This window comes from Monodon monoceros, unplaced genomic scaffold (genome assembly GCF_005190385.1).
Source record: "Monodon monoceros isolate NGI ecotype Baffin Bay Population unplaced genomic scaffold, NGI_Narwhal_1 Super_Scaffold_16, whole genome shotgun sequence".
Lineage (NCBI taxonomy): Eukaryota > Metazoa > Chordata > Mammalia > Artiodactyla > Monodontidae > Monodon > Monodon monoceros.
The window spans coordinates 47677589-47698255 of NW_021703772.1; the positions used below are offsets into that span (position 1 = coordinate 47677589).

General features: G+C 35.6%; 1 protein-coding gene across 1 annotated transcript in view; it reads right to left on the reverse strand.

The window, feature by feature from the left end:
- Positions 1–559: 559 nt before the first annotated feature.
- The window catches only part of FSIP2 (fibrous sheath interacting protein 2), a 121063-nt gene continuing 100955 nt past the window's right edge, over positions 560–20667 (reverse strand). Inside the window, exons 17-22 of the mRNA XM_029224602.1 lie at positions 19997–20491; positions 18365–18465; positions 9275–9321; positions 6148–6191; positions 2889–2958; positions 560–696 (exon numbers count right to left, since the gene is read on the reverse strand). Coding sequence (XP_029080435.1) covers positions 560–696; positions 2889–2958; positions 6148–6191; positions 9275–9321; positions 18365–18465; positions 19997–20491 — 894 coding nt within the window. The remainder of the gene's footprint in view (positions 697–2888; positions 2959–6147; positions 6192–9274; positions 9322–18364; positions 18466–19996; positions 20492–20667) is intronic.

Consider the following 20667-nt stretch of genomic DNA (forward strand, 5'->3'; position numbering starts at 1 on the left):
TATATATAATATTTTATGCACAATAATTCTTTACTTCTTGATGGTGCTTTATCCATAGTTGGATCTTTTTGGGAGGTGTTTTATAAACTGATGAAATTTTATCTGCAGGTGGTATAGATACTTTTATTTGAACATCCAAATACATCTTTTATAGTGAACCAATCAGTTTCATAGCTGTGTCATAGAATTAAGCTTGAGTTTCATCTCAGTTTGCTAACTATTTTGGTGAACATACCCTCTAAAAATTTAACAGGAAAAATTCAAGTTCATTTTCTGATGGGTAATGAGGACAAACTGGTTTACTAGGTACACTTTTTGTCTCTTTATCTTCATGGCATGTTTGTATTGAATAATACTAGCACTCAGCATCTTCTTATACCAAAATGCTTATCAAAAGCATTATCAAAACTTTCTCTCACCCAGGTCTCTAATATACTTCTCTTGCTTTTAATATTTTGCTCAGCATTACAAGAATAATCTTACAGGACACTATGTTATGTTTTAAAAAACATTTTATTTTCTAAGGGAAGTAAGCATAGTTATATCAGGTATAGAAACTTCAGTGCTTGTCCTGGTGAGGTGGTGAGGAAGATTTGGAAATATTGGTGTTAGTTCGAGAAAACACCTTTGACAGAGCTGAAGATACCTTTGCCAGCATTTTAGATCCTTGTTTAGGAATACTATCCTTCGGAGTTTCTGTGGACAAAGCAACAAAAGTAGTATAGATAATTATTAGACATTCTAGTTGAGGCAGCCATACTATACAATTAATGATTTAGAATTCAAAAACTGACATTTATAGAATAATTTATGGGATTAAAAAAGAAAGATTCTTTTGATTGGATTCTTCCAATACTCCTGTGAAGGAAACAGGAAAAATATCTCCATTTTTGTATATGAATCTTGGCGAGGTCAGAAACCTTGCCTAAGGTCACATGAGGAGTGGCCAAGCTTGGGAACAGCTTTCTCTCATGGCATTATTATATGCTGTACTCTGATACTTCGTTAATCAGGTGTACAAAGAATACCTTTCTTTTTCTAGCAGAAAAACCTCTGAAAAAGTCTGATGAGCTAAACTCACATGGGAAAGTAACTTTCAATGCTATACAGTGAGGGTGTCTATTTCAGAGTGCTCACTTGAAAACAGAAGTGCATTAAAACTGCTATAATTTCTCACCACTTTGGGTAAATTTTTAGTTGATAACTTCAAGTATTTTTTATTTTTTGTCATGTAACAAAACTGTATAGATAATAAAAATTTCCATTTGGATTCATTTTTCTATACCACTCTTCAGGGCATGGACGCTCAGAATATATTATAATTTAACAAAATGAATATTTTACATGTAAAGACAAGTAAATATGTACTTTTCTGAAACTTTATGATAGGATGTGATAGGACATGAAAACACACATGATAGTAAAAGCCCATCTTTTCTTAATTCCAGTACATGCCAAAGTTCATGACTATACCTCTTGCAGTTACCTAGATTTGTCTTTTCTAGCAAGGTAATCTGTTGTTAAAGCTAAGATAGCCAACAGCAGATTTAAAACTAAGAAAGCCAACAGAATAAAGAATAAAAATGTATGTTTAGGTTTTTACTGTGCTATAAAAAGGAAAAAGCCAAAATCTGCAGCAGATAAGACAAAAGCATGAATGAAAGAGAAAGATGTATATTCTGAAAAGGCAAGATAAAAATTTTACTAACACGACCGAGGCACTGATACAAGGCTTCTGAAATTCTCGTTGGAGAGGTAAGAGTTAATGTTCTGAAAACTTGGTGGCCTTGTTAAAAATGCAGATTCCTGGGCATCATTACTCTAAGATGCTAACTTAGCCAGCTAGAGAGGGTCCATTGTTAAAAAGTATTCTGGGTGGTTCCAGTATAAAGCAGTTCCTAGAAACACAATGAAGACACTGCCCAAATCCATATTCCCTATTAGAAGACTGGTGGGTTGCTGGTGTCCTAGGTTAATAGCATCATCCCCAGAGAGAATAGTGAATGCTTGTGTTTATCAGTTAATAGCTCTTTTCACAGTAAAACTTTAAGCTATCTTTGTCATTGAGGACATAATTCTGGGATGCAATGGCAACTCTATGGAACCACAATGTAGAGGGAAGAATGTTGGGTCAGAGTCAGAAGATATGTTTTTGAGCCCTAAAAGCTCTCCATCTGTTGACTGTATAACCTCAGCCAGTTATTTACCTACATTTTCTCATTTGTAAATTAGGGCTCTAAGACTTGCAGGGGGAATATAATATGGTGTAGGAGATATGAACAAGTTTGGTTTGGTCCATAAAGTGTTTTGCATTACTTGATAAAACCTGAAAGTCAGGAATTTTCACATAGAACTTCCATTTCCAGTTTCTTTTGAAAAATGCTAGAACCTGAATTAGAAGTCCTGGCAACAATCCAGCATGCCAATGACTGGACCTGAGTAACAGCTCCCTTCTTTAAATGGGGCATGCCAACTCCAGTGGACCACAGACCCCTGCTCAAAATACTGATCTTGTTTTTTACCTACCTAGCTCCTGTGAACATTTGGTTATGTGAACTGTGATCATGTTGAATGAGCTTAGGCTTTGAAGTCGGGCAGATCTGTTATTTGAATCCCAGCTCTGCAGCTTACTAGCTTGGGGTGACCTTGAGTAACCTACTCTCACTTTCTCTTTAGTAAAATGAAGATAGCTGATACCTGTTCAACGTTAGTTCTGTTATCTATTACTCCTTTGGTTTAAGAATTGCATAGAAAACTGCAAATGGAAATAATATCTTACTATTTATATTTTTATATATAGCAATCTCATATTGATAATACATGTCAATACTGCAAGGGAGAAACTACCCATTCTAGGAGTAATGTTAAAAAGATAGTATATTTTGTACCTGAAATGACTTCTTTTGAGGAATTCACACTACCAAGAATATTCTTGTTTCCTTCAAATATGGTGATAAACTGCCAAGACAAAACGAAGTATTGATTCGATCTTTTGTTGGATACTACACACTAGAGATACCTAGAAATCCTCAAGAGATGTAGCACAATCATTACAGCATTTTATATAATTTCTGTGTTCTGCAGTCACAAATATTCTCTGAGATTTAGACTCATACATTTTGCCAATTATGATGGCTAGGATTGACCCTTTTCATAGATATGGGCCTTGGCTACCAAATGATGATTAAAGGTTCAGGCATGTTAAAAGTGACAAAAAATGTCAGCTCTGTCTCTCCCCCCTCCCCTTTTGGATGAATTGGAGTGAGAAGTAAGTTATAAATTCTTTTCTGATAATAGAGATAAGAGAAGGAAAATGGATGTTTACTATATAAGCCCAATTTCCTTTTATGGAAATTTTAGCAATTTTGGAATCTAGAGAAGTAAAGTAGGTGTGTGGAGCTAGGGCAGGGAATGTGGCTCAGGTACTGGTTTTACTCTGTAGGTCTTTATCATATCTTTGAATGCAAAGGGAGCAATTTTCCCAGAAAGGCATAAAATAGCCTGGGACAGGTACCTGGGCTTCACTGTAACTATTCTATAATGCTAGAAATTTAAAAAGTAAAAAAGTAAATGAAGTGAGGCTAAATACATGTAACATAAAATGTGTTATATATAGATTATGTAAAGACTACCAGATATTAATGAGTTTTACCACAATTCCTCCAAAAGGACTTGAGGTAGTTTATGTATTGAAATATTTTGAACAGGATGCCTGAAGAATGAAATGGAGCAGAGACTACCTAAAGAATTTATTCTCGGCATTGGCTTCACAGAGTTATCTGTGGAAAATTTTTTAAAAATATGAATACCTGGGTCCCATACCACCACTGGAATTGAAATCCTTGAGGGTGGGGCAGATATTGATATTAAAAAAAATCATGGCTCTAATTTGTGAGAATTAGAGTTGATAAGCCCTAATCTATAAGTAGGGAGCAGATGCTCCCCACTTATGAGTAATATACTTAAGTTCTGCTAAAAACTTCTAGCGTTGCATTAGATTCAGGAGTATTTGCTATTACTTCGTGGAACATTGTTAAAATCACTTAAGGTTTTTGTCTGAAAATTTCAAAATCTTGGCTATGTTGGAGTTGGCATCTCTTGTCCTTTCCCTTGAAAGTGGGAGACATTGTCTTAGTTCTTTGTATGTTAAGTAATATTGGATTGTATCCTGAGCATTTTAAACAATGTATGTGATTCTAAGAACTGTTAAAATTCTTTGTAGAAGGTTGATTTTTTTAAAGTACATAATTAACCCATTAAGTTTCAGACCACACATCCTACTCTGCCTTCTATGGCTGTGGTTCCAACGTAAGTTCAGTTTTCAAAGTCTTGGTGGTATTTTTTAGTCTATACCACTATTAAGACTGTAGTTCAAGTTCTCATAGTCTTTTGTCTATAGAACTTCAGGTCAGTTCCTGGCATGCACATCTCAGGAGACAATTTATAAACAGATTTGGAGGGATTCCTTTTTTGATATCCCTCCTCTCTTTGATTTCTTTTAGTGTCTCTGACTCTCAACAGTCCCCTTTTCTGGTTCTATGCCTAGAATGCTGTGTGCTTCTAGCCTTCCTGTGTGCTGTCTCTCACATCCCATGACTGTATCCACATCTGGGGTAAATTAAGAAGAGAAAGCAGAGAAAAGAGTAGCACGTTTCCCCCTAATGTTCTTCAGGTTACTGGAGCCTTTTTCCTAATTCCTCTGGTCAGAAGGATTTTCTTTCAGTCCTAAGTGCCTCACAGCCTTTGCTGCCATTGTTGTGTAGCTTCATGGCTGAAACTTACCTTGTGGCAGGGGCAGAAGAGGGGGAAAAAGTGGGCTTCCCTATTTTCCATTTCATAGGAACTTCTTCCTAATTCTGGTAAGAGAGCAGTGGATTCTCTTGGAGCTTTCTTATTTTATCCATTCCCTCTATATAATTACAGGATTTGAACTGCCCTGGGTCATTGCTAGGAGATGTGAGAGGAAAAAACCCAGGAAACTCATAATGGTATTATTTTCTGAGTTTTGATTTCCCTCCTCAAACTCCTTCTATTATTTACTTTTCAGAACCCTCAGTAGTTGTCCAAAGTTTTTAGTTTTAATCAGTGAGAGATACAGGTGGAATGTGCTTACTCCACCTTACTCAGAACTGGACTGAATAACAACTTTAGTTATAGTTTTACCATGGAAAAAGCAGTAAGCAAGGAAAAGAGCAAGAACAAAAAGGGTCCAGATTAGCCTGCAATTCACTTTGGCACAAGGAATGGCCTGTCATCAGACTAGAGAATCGTTGTCTCCCCTTTAGTGCCATATGATTTTACTTGGAAAATATGGCCTAAGTGCAGCCTGAGGTTGTCAAATAGATGTTTATATTCAAAAATGAAGATTAGGTTGAGTGAGGAACTAACCCAGCATCTTTAGATATGTGGCAAAAGTTATCTTAAGTATAAGTTGTAGTTCTGAAAATTACTCTGATAATGAGAAGTGACTGGATAATCGATGGACTGTAATGTCATGGGGTTGGAGAGATTTGCTTAAAAATGGGATTAAATTGAGCGAAGAAACAAACAAAACAGAAGAGGATTTGTAGCCTGAGCACTGATTGGAAGCTTTCTGAAAAGGATTAGCAAAGAGGACACTTTCTGAGTTTACACTGGAGAACAGCTGGGCCTTTTGGAAAACTGCCTTTAGACAGTCAGTCCTTAGGAATACAGAGAAATAGATGGAATCAGCAATTATTTCTTATAAACTGCTCTCTTCCATTTTTGCTTGTATTTCCTCCCTGCCTCCACCAAGTCCCTCACTTGGGTCTACCTGCCCTAGGCAGGGCCAAGTGACTCACTCCCTCTAGGATTTCCTCCAGAGACTGCAGTAACAGGATTAAGGGATGGAATTGCAATTAGGTGCTAGGGAGGAACAGTGGCTTATCCAGTGCACTTAAGCAAGTAATGGTAACTTAACCCTAAGGTGAGAACTAATGGATTTCTTGGGTACCACCAACAAGTCTCAGCCAGGAGGAGATATCTGAGCATGAAGAAATTGCAAATAGGGGAATGCTTCCTGATGCCTCAAATAGCACCACGTAGTCCCTGGTTTGACCTTGAAAATTGGGCTATGTTCACCTGGACTCCATGTATTCTAATTAGAGGATATTGAAAAATATTTACCTTAACACTGTTTGAATTTTCTGGCCTTCGTTCCCGAGAACTTGCTGTAGAGGGGGGAAGAATAGTATTTTTTCTGAGGCATAAATAGTGTTGACACAAATCTGATCTTATTGTTTTTCACCAAAAAGTCATATAATTTAGGCTGATAGAGGAAATTATTATTATTTTTAGTGTACAGACAATGTGAACAAAACTGAAATAGGTGAGATTGCTAGAATTCTGTGGCATATCTTAGCCCTTCTTTTAGAAATTATGAAAGATGAAGTGTGATGTAGTAGGTAAGGCAGATTCTGTAACTTAGTAGGCAGACATCTATGCATGGCCACTCAATCCCTACGGGCCTATTTATTGTACATGTAAAATGAGAAGTTACCCTTTAGGTGATTCCTAAGGGCCTTTCTAGCTTTAACACTCTTTGATTCTACATAGCTAATTAAAAGCAGATAATTGGAACAAAGAGGAAGGTGCTGGTCTTATGAAATACTCTGAGTGAAAATCAGGAGAATTTTGAGGCAATACCAAGAAGAAACCTTGTGGAGTTGCACAGAACTAAAAGTTACCTAAATTTCAGGGGAGGTCAAGACACCAGTAGAAGAATTCAACTCAAGGAGGTATGAGATAAGTTTCATAAAGACCCCAGCTAACGTGTTAGGGAGTCAGAAAACCCGAGTTTGAGTCTTGGCTTCACTACTTAGAGCTGTGTGAATATTGGCAAATTTAATCTAACTTCTCTCTCAGTTTCCTCCTATGTAGAATGTGAATAAGACTATCTTCCTGCCTCTCAAGAGGACTCAATGAGATATACGTAAAAAGTATGCATTTTATAGACATGTGATCATCAAGAGTCCACACATGTGATTACTCTCTGAATTACCCTTTGGGTCAATGTAGGTTCTGGAAAAAAATAGTAAAACCTCAATTAACTCAAATATGATAAGAGCTGATAATCTGACTTATCTGAGAAAATTGGTAAAATTTCATTGTTGGTTGATAATATTTCTGAAGTATCTGACTCTATATCACATATAGCTGAACTGACTTTTGCTTTTAAATGACTGAGGACATTTGGGTTTACTACCAGGACTATTATTCCAAACACCAGTTTTTATGTTTCCAGGTTAGATGGCTATCAACTTTCCAGGATATACTAGGAATTTGTTTTGATGAAGAGTCGCAGAAAAATTCCTGCTAATTCAGGATCTAACATACTCAGATTTATTTGAGATTTTCTCCCATATTCTATATAAAACTATAAACTAAAATTAGGAATGTATGTGTTCAACCCTAAGCTTGTCACTGAACTCCAGACTGAAATATCCTATTGCTTATGTGACACCTCAACTTAAATATCTAATATCTAATACCTTAACATAACCAAAACAGAATTCTTGTGTAACCTCCTTGGATTCCCATAGTCTCTCCTATTTTACTAACTCCTCCTACTATATGCCTGTTTTAGGCTCTTGGGAATATAGCTGTGATCTTCATGGAGCTTATATTCTAGAGGGAGGTAGTGAAAAAACAATTAATTAAAACATACAGTCTGGCATATAGTAATAAATGCTAGGGAGAAAAATAGCAAAGAAGTGGAATATGCAGTGCCATCTTGAGAATGAGGTTACAATTTCAAAAAGTGGTCAAAGAAGATGTCACTGAGAAGGTGACATTGGAGCAAAGTTCTGAAGGTGAGGAATGAGCAATGTAGATACAGAGGAAAGAGCACTACATGAGGATCAGCAAGTGCAAAGACCCTGAATTCCTGGAATATTTGAGGAACAGCAAGAAGGTCAGTGAGGCCTGAGCAGGGTGAGCCAGAAAGAAACAGAGGAGGAGGTTAGAGAGGTAATAGGGGTTTGGAGTGATGTCCAGATGATGTATGGTTTTGCAAGCCACTGTAAGTTCTTTGGCTTTTGTCCCAGATGAAATGGGAAATACTTATACTTGGAATTATCTTTGATGCCCTGCCTCAAGTTACAATGTAAATTCTTTGAGATCAAGGACTTTGTCAGTTTTGTTCACACATGGGATTTTAGAACACAAAGGAGGTGCTCAGTAAAATCTTTGAATGAATGAATGAATAAACGATTGAATTGGACAGCTGCAATATTACTGAAGGATATAAGAATTAAGCTGGATCATTGCAACAAAGTTGGAAAAAAACAAAACACTGAATTTAGGGTCAGGAGCCTTGGGATCTAGACTGTGTTCTGCCTCTGACTCAAAGTAATCTTGGTCATTTTCTCACCTTGAGCTTGAGTTTCCTCATGTAAACAATGAGGGGCGTTATAGTAAGTGATTTCTGTCTAACTCTAGCAGCCTAGGATTCCATAATACAGGAATCATACAGTGATTATTTTGACCCCTGGTTATGGTACATTTATAGAATTTTGGCATGCTTACTGTTACTCTGTGAATCCCATCTTAATAAAAATGACTTCCACTTCCAAGTTGAGAGAATATGTTTCTTAAGTAACAACCTAAGTGAGTTGTACGTTTGAAATAGCCAGGGTAAACCTGTGGTTCAAATTTCAAGGCCACTTTATAGTAAACATGACACTCAGCCTCTTGGACATGCTACCATTGTTAGAACCACATTAATCATCTGAGGTTTCAACAGAGTGCCAAACAGTCATCACACAAATGTTCTAAGCAGTCAGTACAATTATAGATTTAAAAAACAACAACAAAGTGAGGTCCATACTAGCCATATTTAAATGTAAGCAAATAAATTTAGCTTTAAAAGTCTTTTTTGGGGTACATTTTGATAGGGTTAAGCACAAGTGAAGGATAACTTCTCAAAGAAATTGTTAAATCCTAGTATCATGGGTTCTGGTTCAGCTAGAAACTATCATGATATACCCTGATTTTGTGAATATTTCTCACAGGAGCATGGTAAATATAAATTCATATTATACCATATTCTTGACCAAAATCATTAATAAGACAAACTAGCTGACTTATTTTAACACATGTGTGATGTAGTATTGGATCATTTCTAAAAGTAGATAAGCTCATAGGAAAAAAAAAAGTATCAATTTCAGGTTTGATAACTAAAAACACTGATCAAAGCAGTAGAGTGTCCTTTTGAATACTTTCTACTTTAAATCAAGAAATACAAAACTCCAACCTTCCGTAATTTTTGTACTTTTATCTGCCATACAATCTTCAGTCTCACTAAAACAAAAGAAAAAAATATTTAATTTTTTTGTGTATTTAATGAATCAAGAAATTACTGGTTAAGTAAAAGAACAATCTGTCAGTCATTCTTCATATGGAAATAAACCTGGAAGAGTGTATCACTGAGTTTCCAAATTGAATGCAAATTATTTATAAACTGACTCTTTTTTCCCAACTTTTAAAATTTTGGTTAAATACACATAACACAAAATTTACCATCTTAACCATTTTTCAGTGTACAAGTTCTTTGCTTGAGTACATTCACATTATTGTGCAACCATCACCACCATTCGTCTATAGAACTTTTTCATTTTCCCCAATTGAAACTCTGTACTCCTAAATACTAACACCACATATTCCTCTCTCTCCATCTCCTGGAACCAATCTTCTACCTTTTGCCTCTGTGATTTGACTACTTAGGTATCTCATATAAGTGGAATCATATAATATTTGTCATTTTGAGACTGACTTATTCACTTAGCATAATGTCTTCAAGGTGACATATAGCATGTGTCAGGATGTCCTTCCTTTCTAAAACTGAATAATATTCTACTGAATGTATGTACCATATTTTGTTTTTCCATTCATCTATCAATGTACTCTTAGTGCTGCTTCCATGATTTGGCTATTGTGAATAATGATGCTATGAATATGAGTGTAAAAATATCTGCTTGAGTCCCCGTTTTCAATTCTTTGGGGTATATACCGAGAAGTAGAATTGCTGGATCATATGGTTACTCTATATATTTAACTTTTTAGAGAAACTCTCACACTGTTTTCCATAGTGACTGCACCATTTTAAATTCCCAGCATCACTGTACAAGGGTTCCAGTTTCTTTACATTCTTGCCAACGTGTTATTTTCTGAAAACTTTTTTTGATAATAGCTATCCTAATGGGTGTGCAATAGCATCTCATGGTTTTGACTTGCATTTCCCTGATGATTAGTGACGTTGAGGATCTTTTCGTGTGCTTATTGCCCATTTGTACATCCTCTTTGTAGAAGTATCTATTCAAGTCCCTTGCCCAATTTTTAATCAGGTTGTTTGGTTTTTTGCTGTTGTTGAGTTATAGGAGTTCTTTATATATTCTGGATAGTAATCCCTTATCAGACATATGACTTGCAAATATTTTCTCCCATTCTATGTGCTGACTTTTCACTCTGTCCTTTGAAGCACAAAAGTTTTAAAATTTGGTTAAGTCAAACTTATCTAATTTTTCTTTTACTGCTTGTGCTTTTAGTATCATATCCAAGAAACTATTGTCAAATCCAGTGTCATGGGGCTTTCCCCCTATATTTTCTTATAAGAGTTCTATAGTTTTATGTAGGTTTTTGATCCATTTTGAATTAGTTTTTATACACAATATAAGGTAAGGGTCTAACTTCATTTTTGTTTGTGTGTGGTTATCTAGTTTTCCCAACACTGTTTGTTGAAAAGACTTTTTTTTCTCCATTGGATGGTCTTGGAATGCTTATCAAAAATTATTTGACCATATATTAAGGATTTGTTTCTGGGCTCTTTATTCTATTCCATTGGTCTACATATCTGTCTTCATGTCAGCACCACACTGTTTTGATTACCATAGCTCTGTGGTAAGTTTTGAAATCAGGAAGTCCAAGTATGTTCTTCCTTTTCAAGATTGTTTTGGCTGTTTGGAGTCCTTTGAGAAACTATATAAATTCTAGAATGAATTTTTTCTTTTCCTGCAGAAAAAGGTCATTAAGTATTTTTATAAGGATTCATTTAATCTGTAGAATCCTTTGGGTAATATTGAAATCTTAACGGCCTATTTCCATTAATCTGTGTCTCCTTTAATTTCCTTTAGGTATGTTTTGTAGTTTTCAGTGTACAAATCTTTTGCCGCTTGGTAAGTCCATTCCTAAATATTCTGTTTGATACTAGTGCGGATTGAATTTTTCTTCGTTTTTGGATTGTTCATTGTTAAGTGTTTAGAAATGCAATTTTCTTCTTCTGTGTTGATTCTATATCCAGCAACTTTGATGAATTCATTTATTTGTTCTAAGAGTTTTCTTTCTTTTTTGTATAGAATCTTTAGGGTTTTCTACATATAAGATAATGCCATCTGTGAACAGAGCTCACTTTACTTTTCATCCAATTTAGATGCCTCTTACTTCTTGCCTAATTGCTCTGGCTAGGACTTCTGGTAATATACTCAACAGAAGTGATAAGAATGGGCACCCTTGTCTTTTTCCTGAGCTTAGAGGAAAATCTTTCAGAATTTCACCCTGAGTACAATAATGTTAGTTGTAGTTTTTCCATATATGGCTTTTATTATTTCAATGTAATTTGCTCTTATTTCTAGTTTATTAAGTGCCATTATCATGAAAAGGTGTTGAATTTTGTTAAATGGTTTTTCCTGCATTAGTTTAGATAAGAATGTGTTTCTTTTTCCTTCATCCTGTTAATGTCTTGTGTTACACTGACTGATTCTCATATGTTGAACTTCCCTTGTATTCCTGGGATAAATCAACCTTAGTCATAGTGTATAATCATTTTAATCTGCTATTGAATTCTGTTTACTAGTATTTTGTTGAAGATTTTTGTATCAATAGTTTGAAGAGGTTTGTTCTTGTTTTCTTTGGTGGAAGTTTACTTTACATCAATAGTTTGAGGAGGATTGGTTTTAATTCTCCTTTAAATGTTTGCTACAATCCACCAGTGAAATCATCTAGTCCTGAGTTTTTCTTTGTTAGGAGCTTCTTAATTACTGATTCAATTTCTTTACTAGTTATAGGTTTCTTCAGATTTTTCCATTTTTTCATGAATCAATCTTGGTAGGTCATGTTTTTAGGAATTTGTCTATTTCATTTAGATTATCCAATTTGTTGGCATACAATTGTTAATAGTACTCTTATACTTCTTTTTATTTCTGTAAAATCATAGTACTCTTATAATTCTTTTTATTTCTGTAAAATCAGTTATAATGTCTCTTCTTTCACTTATGATTTTAGCTATTTGAGTCTTCTCTTTTTTTTCCTTAGGCAATGTAGCTAAATTTTGTCCATTTTATCAATGTTTTGAAGAACCAACTCTTGGTTTCACTGATTTTATTTTTGTATTCTCTTGTCTATCTCTACTTTAATCTTTATTATTTCCTTCCTTCTAATAGTTTTGAGTTTAGCTTATTTTTCTTTTTCTAGGTAGGTATTTAAGATGTAATGTTAGGTTGTTATTATAAGATCTTTTTTCTTTTTTATTGGAGTATAGTTGCTTTACAATGTTTTGTTAGCTTCTGCTGTACAGCAAAGTGAGTCAGTTATACGTATACATATAACCACTCTTTTTAGATTTCCTTCCCATTTAGGTCACCACAGATCATTGAATAGAGTTCCCTGTGCTAAGCAGTACGTTCTCAATAGTTACCTGTTTTATACATAGTAGTGTATATATGTCAATCCGAATCTCCCAATTCGTCCCACCCTACCCTTCTCCCCTTGGTAACCATAAGTTTGTTCTCTACTTATGTGACTCTATTTCTGCTTTGCCAGTAAGTTCATCTGTACATTTTTCTAGATTCCACATATAAGTGATATTATATGATATTTGTTTTTCTCTTTCTGACTTACGTCAATCTGTATGACCATCTCTAGGTCCTTCCATGTCTCTGCAAATGGCACTATTTTGTTCCTTTTTATGGCTAATATTCCATTGTATATATGTACCACATCTTCTTTATCCATTCCTCTGTCGATGGACTTTTAAGTTGCTTCCATGTCTTAGCTATTGTAAACAGTGATGCAGGGAATATTGGGGTGCATGTATCCTTTCGGACCATGTTTTTCTCCAGATATATGCCCCGGAGTGAGATTGCAGGATCATATGGTAGCTTTCTTTTCTTAAGGATCCTCCATACTGTTCTCCACAGTGGCTGTACCAATTTACATTTCCACCAACAGTGCAGGAGGGTTCCCTTCTCTTCACACTCTCTCCAGCATTTATTGTTTGTGGATTTTTTTGATGATAGATATTTTGACTGGTGTGAGGTGATATCTCCTTGTAGTTTTGATTTGCACATCTCTAATTAGCAATGTTGAATATCTTTTCATGTGCCTCTTGCCCATCTGTATGTCTTCTTTGGAGAAATGTCTATTTAGGTCATCTGCCCATTTTTTGATTGGGTTATTTTTATGATAGTAAGTCCCATGAGCTGTTTGTAAATTTTGGAGACTAATCACTTGTCTGTCACATCATTTGGAAATATTTTCTCCCATTCTGTGCGTTTCCTTTTCATTTTGTTTATGATTTACTTTGCTGTGCAAAAGCTTTTAATTAGGTTCCATTTGTTTACTTTTTTTTTTTTTTTTTTTGGTGATATGTGGGTCTCTCACTGTTGTGGCCTCTCCCGTTGTGGAGCACAGGCTCTGGACACGCAGGCTCAGTGGCCATGGCTCACGGGCCCAGCCACTCTGCGGCAGGTGGGATCTTCCCGGACCAGGGCATGAACCCGTGTCCCCTGCATCGGCAGGCGGACTCTCAACCACTGCACCACCAGGGAAGCCCTACTTTTGTTTTTATTTCCATTACTCTGGGAGATGGATTGAAAAAGATATTGCTGCAATTTATGTCAGAGAGTGTTCTGCCTATGTTTTCCTCTAAGAGTTTTATAGTGTCCAGTCTCACATTTAGGTCTTTAATCCATTTTCAGTTTATTTTTGGGTATGGTGTAAAAGAGTGTTCTAATTTCTTTTTTTTTTTACATGTAGCTGTCCAGTTTACCCAGCATGACTTATTGAAGAGGCTGTCTTTTCACCATGGTATATTCTTGTTTCTTTTGTCATAGATTAGGTGACCACAGGTGTGTGGGTTTATCTCTGGGCTTTCTATCCTGTTCCATTCATCTATATTTTTTTGTGCCAGTATCATACTGTCTTGATTACTGTAGCTTTGTAATATAGTCTGAAGTGAGGGAGCATGATTCCTCCAGCTCTCTTTTACTCTCTCAAGTTGCTTTGGTTATCTGGGGTCTTTTGTGTCTCCAGATTTTTTTGTTCTAGTTCTGTGAAAAATGCCATTGGTAATTTTTTTTTTTTTTTTTTTTGTGGTACGCGGGCCTCTCACTGTTCTGGCCTCTCCCATTGCAGAGCACAGGCTCTGGACGCGCAGGCTCAGCAGCCATGGCTCACGGGCCCAGCCGCTCTGCGGCATGTGGGATCCTCCCGGACCGGGGCACGAACTCGTCCCCTGCATCGGCAGGTGGACTCTCAACCACTGTGCCACCAGGGAAGCCCATCCATTGGTAATTTGATAGGGATTGCATTGAATCTGTAGATTGCCTTAGGTAGTATAGTCATTTTGAGAATATTGATTCTTCCAATCCAAGAACCTGGTATATCTTCTGTTTGTGTCATCTTTGATTTCTTTCATCAGTGTTGTATAGTTTTTGGAGTACAGGTCTTTTGTCTCCTTAGGTAGGTTTATTCCTAGGTATTTTATTCTTTTTGCTGCAATGGTAAACGGAATTGTTTCCTTAATTTCTTATTCTGATCTTTCATTATTAGTGTATAGAAATGCAAGATATTTCTGTGTATTAATTTTGTAACCTGCAGCTTTACTAAATTCATTGACGAGCTCTAGTAGTTTTCTGGTAGTGTCTTTAGGATTTTCTATGTATAATATCATGTCATCTGCAAACAGTGACAGTTTAACTTCTTCTTTTCCAATTTGAATTCCTTTTATTTCTTTTTTTTTTCTGATTGTCATAGCTAGGACTTCCAAAACTATGTTGAATAAGAGTGCAAGACTGGACATCCTTGTCTTGCTTCTGATCTTAGAGGAAATGTTTTCAGCTTTTCACCACTGAGTATGATGTTAGCTGTAGGTTTGTCGTATATGGCCTTCATTATATTGAGGTATGTAATCCCTCATTTCCTCCACTACTGCCTTCCTTTGTGTCAGTTGAGGTTTTGCGGAGATGCATTTTGATTACCTTTTTATTTCCTTTCATTTATATTCTATATTTTCTTTGTTACCACACAGATTCCATATAATGTTCTAAAGTTATGACAGTCTATCTTAAATTGATACCAATTTAACCTCAACTTCATACAAAGACTCTACTCCTTTATAGATCAACCCCCATCCCTTTGTTATTACTGTCCCAAATTATGGCTTTATATATTCCATGCCCATCAGCATAAATTTATAATTATTTTTATGCGTTTTTTAAATCTTGTAGAAAATAAAAGTGGAATTATGAACTGAAATTATTATAATACTGGTTTTTATATTTGTCCCCGTGTTTACCTTTACTAGAGAGTTTTATATTTTCATATGGTTTTGAGTTACTGTCTAGCATCTTTTACTTTCAATTTGAAGAACTTCTTTTAGTGTTTCTTGCAGTCATGTCTAATGGTAATGAACTTTCTCAGCTTTTTGTTTTAGTTTTTGTCTTAGAACATTCTGATTTCTTTCTCATTTTTGAAGGGTATTTTTTGCTGGTTATAGTGTTCTCACTTGATAGTTTTCTTTCTTTTAGCCCTTTAAATATATAATCTACTGCCTTCCATCCTGCAAGATTTCTTCTGAAAATTTTACTGATAACTTTATGGAGATCTCTTGTACAAGTCATTTCTGTCTTGTCACTTTCAAGACTCTCTTTTTGTCTTTGGTTTTTGATGACTGTGATTATAAGATGTCTCAGGTAGTCTCTGAGTGCTTACGCTACTTAGAATTCACTGAACTTATTGTATTTGTATATTCATGCTTTTTCAAATTTGAGGAGGTTTTAGCCATTATTTCCTCAAATAATCTCCCTGCCCCTTTCTCTCTCTCTTCTCTGGAACTCACCATGGTGTGTGTGTGTGTATATATATATATATATATATATATATACTTACATATGTATATATCACTGCTTGAAGGTATCCATTAAGTGCCACAGAATCTGTTCACTCTTTGTTCAGTCTTTTCTTTTTGCTGCTCAGACTCAATAATTTCAAATGACTTGTGTTCAAGTTCACTGATTCTTTCTTCAACTTGATTGAGTCTGCTCTTGAATCATCTAGTGAATTTTTGAGCTCCAGAATTTCTGTTATTTCTGTCTGGTTCCTTTTTAGTTTCTATCTCTTTGTTTTCATTTATATGTATTTTATTCATATACCTTTGCCCTGATTTCCTTTAGTTCTTTGTGTTTTTCTGTAGCTTTTGAACATATTTAAGACAGTTATTTTAAAATCTTTGTCATGTATGTCTAATTCGTGTGCTTCTCCACGGACATTTTCTGGGAATTTATTTGGTTTCTTAAAATGTGCCCTATTTTCATTAATATACATTGTGATCTTATGTCGAAATTTGAGCATTTAAAGAAATAGCTACCTCTTTCAGTTTTTGGAGATTGTTGTAGAAGCCCTTCACTAATTAGTAGGACTCTGAACCTTGGGAACAGTCTGAGGTAAAGCCTTCAAATCTTACTTTTGTTCTGGGTATATGTCCTTCTGGGCCTATGTATGTACTTTTTTTTTTCCTTCTTCCATTTTCCTGACCTGCTTTTCAATGTTTTATTTCCTAAGGGTCTCATCATGTTTCTTCTAAGAGCCTTAGCTATCCTATTGTTTCCCCCTGCCTGTAATCTCTTTCCCTCAGGTGTTTGTGCATCTGCAGTCCCTTGTGATTTTCATGCACCATGGCATCCATCTACTGATTTCAGTGGCTTCTAGGCTTATACCCAAACAATGCCAGCATTCCCAATTTGAGCTCCTATTCAGGTGAGACAGAAAACATTCTCTCAGGCAGCCCACAGATAGGCCCAAACACTACAAACAAGTTCCAATCTGCTCTTTCCACCTCAAGAGAGAAAACTGAGAATTGCGCCATTTCTTCCCAACTGTGCCACATCATGTTGCAGAAGGGGGTTGGGCAAAAACAAGTAAAAGTGTGTGGAATTTCTTGCCACTTTGAATGTGGCTTTTCTTTGATTGGGCATTCCTTTGGTTGCTGCAGTTATTTGACTGGTTTCCAGAGCTCCTATAAAGTTGTTTTAGCAGTCTGTAGTTGTTTATTTTTTGTTCCTACAAGAAAATAAGGGTGTGCAGTTTCTTGGTCTGCTATCTTGCTCTAAATTGTCTTTTATTTGGTATTATCTGTGTCCTCTGTCTCCACTGATATAAACAATAGAGAGGTACCTGCATTACTAATTTTGTATGTTAATATAATCATTACACAGGAAAAAAGAGGCAATGATTGGCCAGGAAAATATGTCCCAAAATAGTGTCAGTGTCAAAAAGAAACAATTCCATCATGTTGAGTGGGAAAAAATTATAACCAGGTAGATTTTTCTCCTATTTATACCTATTGCTTCTCCCACAATAGAAATGCTACCTCTTCTAGGTTATGAATATTCTTATAAACTTAAGAATAATTTTAGACAAGTTCTAACTGTTTTAGATAGTTATTATTTTAGATATAGTTATTAGATTTCAAGTCTACAGTGTACTTTTTCTCTGTCCTCTATAAATGCCATATAGTTCAGACTTTCCTCCTATAGTCATCCGAACTTGGGTTGCCTTCTCCTCATGTAAATGCTGTCCATCTTTACAGGCCCACATCAAACTCCATTGCTTTCTAGAATTCATCCCTGAATGCTTTGGCTTACACTGCTCCCTCTCTTATTTGGATTCTTCTTAGAGGCAATTATACACACTGGAACATTTTGTTACTTAAAGAGAGTTGAGCAGGAACCCTTTGGGCTGAAAGGCACTGGGTCACAATAGAATCTGCTCTATCTTCCAGGTAAGAAAAACAAAAAACAAAAACAAAACACACTAGCAAATTATTCATCTAAGACACTGCTATACTAGGAAGAACATAGAGGCCAGGTAACTAGAAATAGGGAATCAGATAGAAAGGAGAGGGTTTAGGGAAAGTCCACAGTAGGGAGCCAAGGGAGAAAAGGATAAGGAGTGAGGGAAGGTCTAGGGCTGAATACTTCCCCAATCGTAGTTTTACCAGAGACCTCATTCTTCCCATAAGCATTACTTTCATCTCATATTTCTATTTTTATATTGCTTTAATCTCATGTACCCAGCAGATGAAATCAGGTCTTCTTGGTTGTATGAAGATGAACTCATAATTCTGTGTATGAAGTAATGTGTCGGCTCAGAAATATGGTTTCTTTCTTCTTTCTGGAAAAGTGCAAACCATATGTTACATAAAGTAGTGTTTGATATGCACTTTCTCATATACTTGGCATATTCTGCCCTCTAATCTACACTATTATTAGAAAAAGTTTCAGAGATTACATTAAAAATGGATGAACACTGTAATTCTAATTAAAATGTCTCTTTCCAATAATTCTTTGGAAATGGCTAGTAAAGATGATCTATATTATAATATTGAAGTCTGAATAAACATTAAAGATTAACCTAGCACAAACTTTGAAGAATATAGTTTTCCATTTCTGTACTTTACAAATATTTTAATGAAAACTTAGTTCAAAAAGAAAAAAAACAGAGATATATATAATTCTGGTCAGTTCAGAAGCTTGTCAAGTCAGTCATCTTAACCGTACTCTGATCTGTTTGTTGGGAAGTCATGTGTGATTTTATGGCTATAACTTTTGTAAAAATACCTTGTTATGTCTATTAGAATCTTGAAAAAACAGACTACTATTATTGGGATTATTGTATATGAACAATAATCCATTATATGAAATCCATTTTGACTTTTGGTATTGTTATAACAATTCTTTAGTTATCTATGAAGCCAGGATTTCTGACTATGAGGCTCAAGAAAACTATTCTGCAGACTGCATTTGGTCATGTAATCACACATAGATTCCCAACAAATAGGTCAGAGTATGTGTTAAGATGATTTACCTGGGAAACTTCTGAACTGAAGAGTTGTATCTCTGTTCTTTTTCTCTGGCTCATCTCAGCTTTTGTGTTAACCTAGGAATAATGTCAAATGGATAATCAATAGAATTGTCCCACCAGGAAATCCTGTATCATATACACTTTTCCAAGACATGTTTTGGTATGGATTTTTGGACAGGAACCACCCAAAGGGTCACTGAAGTCTAGACCATTATGTTATGTGAGGGGTATGGTACTAGGGACAAGAGCTGTTCCCCATGACGAGAGTGGAGTTTATGGGCTGGTTGCAAGGGTGATATTTAAAATATTTTGATTAACTTAACTTTGGGAAAGTTGGCTAACTTGTAAGAAAAAAGTTGGCTATGTAACTGCCCAAAAGATATATATCTATTAAAGTGAGCGTCAAGATTCAAACTCAGACAATCTGAATTCGTGTGGATTCTTTTTTACCTCTTCCTACCTTGGCCTATTTTCTGGTCCCACCCTACCTGCTCAAAAGGTATTTGTCAGCCAAAATACAAAAGGGCTGGAATCTATTAAAAGATGGATGTAAATAATTAGCTTGCATTTCTCTTAAATAGCTTCCATTTTCTGTTATCCCTGGACTTCTAGCTAATATATGTCTCTTTCCATTACCTGCTTTCCCTCAATTGTGTTTTATGGCTTCATCTGTTAGTTATTTCTCTCATACTGTAAATGTTGCCAGACTAAGGAAGAGACTATCTGGAACCATTTTAGTATTTTTTTCTGCCCAATTAAGGTACATTCTTGGACAGAATTTCTGAAGATCTCTACTCTTTCCATAGATATCTGGTTATTGACAGTCATATTTCTCACTCACCTTACTCTGTGGCTTTTCCTCCCAAATAGAATCTGTTTCAGTCAAGGTTCTTGAGCAGGTGGCCACGTCAAGTTTAGCAAGAGTTCTTTTAACTTGTCCCTCCTTCGGTTCTATTACATGATTTGAGGTTGCTTCAGTATTTTCAACATTTGCATTGGATGTGGGCTGACAACATTTGCTTAGTGAAAAATTCTTTTTCAGGCTACTTGTGCTTCGTGTTGGCTTGGGAGAAACAACTTTGGTTTCTACTGGCTTTGTGGCTTCTTTCACTTGATCTTCAACTTTTTCTCCTAAGTGTTCTTCTTGTACAATCTCTCTTAAAACAACTTCATCAGACATTAGTTCCTCTTCTATGGTACTTTCTGAAACTTCTTGATCAATATCATGAGCTACTAACCGAAGGATAAGTTCTTTTTTGTTCTGAACATCTTTTAAAAGCTCCACCTTGGTGATATCAGGTTTCCTTATATTCTGAAATGAATTTCTGCAAACAGCCTGGAATTCAAGGTATAATGAATATCAAAAACAAATGCCTCAATCACTTTTCCTATGATTCTATTATAATACAGCTATTTTAGTATGATTTCTAGTTTCATTGTTAAAGTAGTATTATCTTAAGATGCCATGCTTACATTAGCAATATTTTAAAAAAGAAACATGAAAATTGTAAG